The sequence below is a fragment of the Piliocolobus tephrosceles genome, unplaced genomic scaffold (assembly GCF_002776525.5).
Source record: "Piliocolobus tephrosceles isolate RC106 unplaced genomic scaffold, ASM277652v3 unscaffolded_38371, whole genome shotgun sequence".
NCBI classification, from domain to species: Eukaryota; Metazoa; Chordata; class Mammalia; order Primates; family Cercopithecidae; genus Piliocolobus; species Piliocolobus tephrosceles.
In genome coordinates, this window is record NW_022322500.1 from 3,322 (window position 1) to 5,299 (window position 1,978).

General features: G+C 47.3%; 1 protein-coding gene across 1 annotated transcript in view; it reads right to left on the reverse strand.

Annotated features, from left to right (window-relative positions):
* The window catches only part of LOC113223064 (solute carrier family 2, facilitated glucose transporter member 14-like), a gene marked incomplete at both ends in the record, with an annotated part of 3,660 nt that extends 2,265 nt beyond the window's left edge, over window positions 1–1,395 (reverse strand). The window contains one exon of the mRNA XM_026452651.1: window positions 1,235–1,395. Within this exon, the coding sequence (XP_026308436.1) occupies window positions 1,235–1,395 (161 nt within the window). The remainder of the gene's footprint in view (window positions 1–1,234) is intronic.
* Window positions 1,396–1,978: the final 583 nt, after the last annotated feature.

The window sequence follows — 1,978 nt, forward strand, 5'->3', positions numbered from 1 at the left end:
CCTCGCCCGGCTAGTTTTTTGTATTTATTTATTTTTTTTTTTGAGACGGAGTCTCGCTATCACCCAGGCTGGAGTGCAGTGGTCGGATCTCAGCTCACCGCAAGCTCCGCCTCCCAGGTTCACGCCATTCTCCTGCCTCAGCCTCCCGAGTAGCTGGGACTACAGGCGCCCGCCACCTCGCCCGGCTAGTTTTTTGTATTTTTTAGTAGAGACGGAGTTTCACCGTGTTAGCCAGGATGGTCTCGATCTCCTGACCTCGTGATCCACCCGTCTCGGCCTCCCAAAGTGCTGGGATTACAGGCTTGAGCCACCGTGCCCGGCCGCCTTATCAGTTTTTAAATGTGAGTACCACTCCATTTCTAGAATATCTAATTGGCAAATTAAAAGTTCCTTCGTCAGTCATAACTGAAAATATATTCTACCTTCTAAAATAGATTACTATGCTAGTATAAAATAAGATTCAGTTTTCAGCCAGGTGTGGTGGCTCATGCCTGTAAGCTTAGCACTTTGGGAGGCTGAGGTGGGCGGATCACCTGAGGTCAGGAGTTCGAGACTAGCCTGGCCAACATGGTGAAACCCCATCTTTACTAAAAATACAAAAATTAGCCGAGTGTGGTGGCGGGTGCCCGTAATTCCAGCTACTCAGGAGGCTGAGGCAGGAGAATTACTTGAACCAGGGAGACGGAGGTTGCAGTGAGCCAAGATTGCACCATTGCACTCCAGCCTAGGTGACAAGAACGAGACTCTATCTCAAAAAAAAAAAAAAAAAAAAAAAAAGAAGATTCAGTTTTCTTTTTTTGGCCATTATCTACATTTGCCAGAGACTAAAGATAATTCCTACCAATCCCGTGTAAGATAACAAAAACATTTATATGAGACCCCAATTTTTTTTTTTTTTAGAAAAGTAATCAACTTTGGACCTTGTAAATTAAGTATGTTTCTGGAAACCCCATAGTTGAGCTTACTAGGGAATAATTCTGAACTAGCCCTAGCAGGACTGCAAAGGCCAATCACTCACACAGTTCATGTCTTGCGCAGCTGGGCGGGAGCTATGGAGGGTAGTAGAGCTCCACGCAAGGGCAGTCATATTCGGGGCCAGCTGGACTAGGTTTCCCTTGATTAGAAGTCAAGGTGTTCTTATTCAAAGGCATCATCATCTCCCTGCCCTAACTCTCCACACTTGTCCTCAGTGCAGCCGTAGAGCCCACTTCCTTGCCCAGTTTCTAGTCAATACCTGCCAAAGCGGTTGACGAAGAGTCCGACGGAAAAGGAGCCGATCATACCCCCGACGGAGAATATGGCCACAGACAAGGACCAGAGAGACGTGAGCAGCACCTCAGAGGGAAGGGCATTTGCCTTCTCCGTCAAAGTTTTCATGATAAATTCCTTTATGATCTGCAAAGTAAAAGGGTTGGTGGGAGGACACACTATTACAGTTGGATGAGAACAAAAGATACAAATATGCTGGGCACAGTGGCTCACACCTGTAATCCCAGTGCTTTGGGAGGCTGAGGCGGATGGATCACCTGAGGTCAGGCGTTGGAGACCAACCTGACCAACATGGTGAAACCTCGTCTCTACTAAAAACACAAAATTAGTGGGTTGTGGTGGCAGGCGCCTGTAATCCCAGCTGTTCGGGAGGCTGAAGTAGGAGAATCGCTTGAACCTGTGGGGCGGAGTTTTGCGGTGAGCCGAGATAGCGCCATTGCACTCAGGCCTGGGTGACAGAGCGAGACTGCGTCTCAAAACAAACAAACAAAACAAATATTAGGGATCATTTCCTCCCTAGAGAATCAAGGGAATAAATAGACAGGAATGGAAGAGGCAGATAACATTGGAGTTAATGTTAACTCTCCCTGGAATAGTAATTTTTCATTTGTCCTGAATATCCCAGTAGGTGGCAGCACTGATGTTCACCCCGCCCTCTGCTAAGCGAATCCAGCTTCTTTGTACCCAACCCCTACGGGATAATACGGGA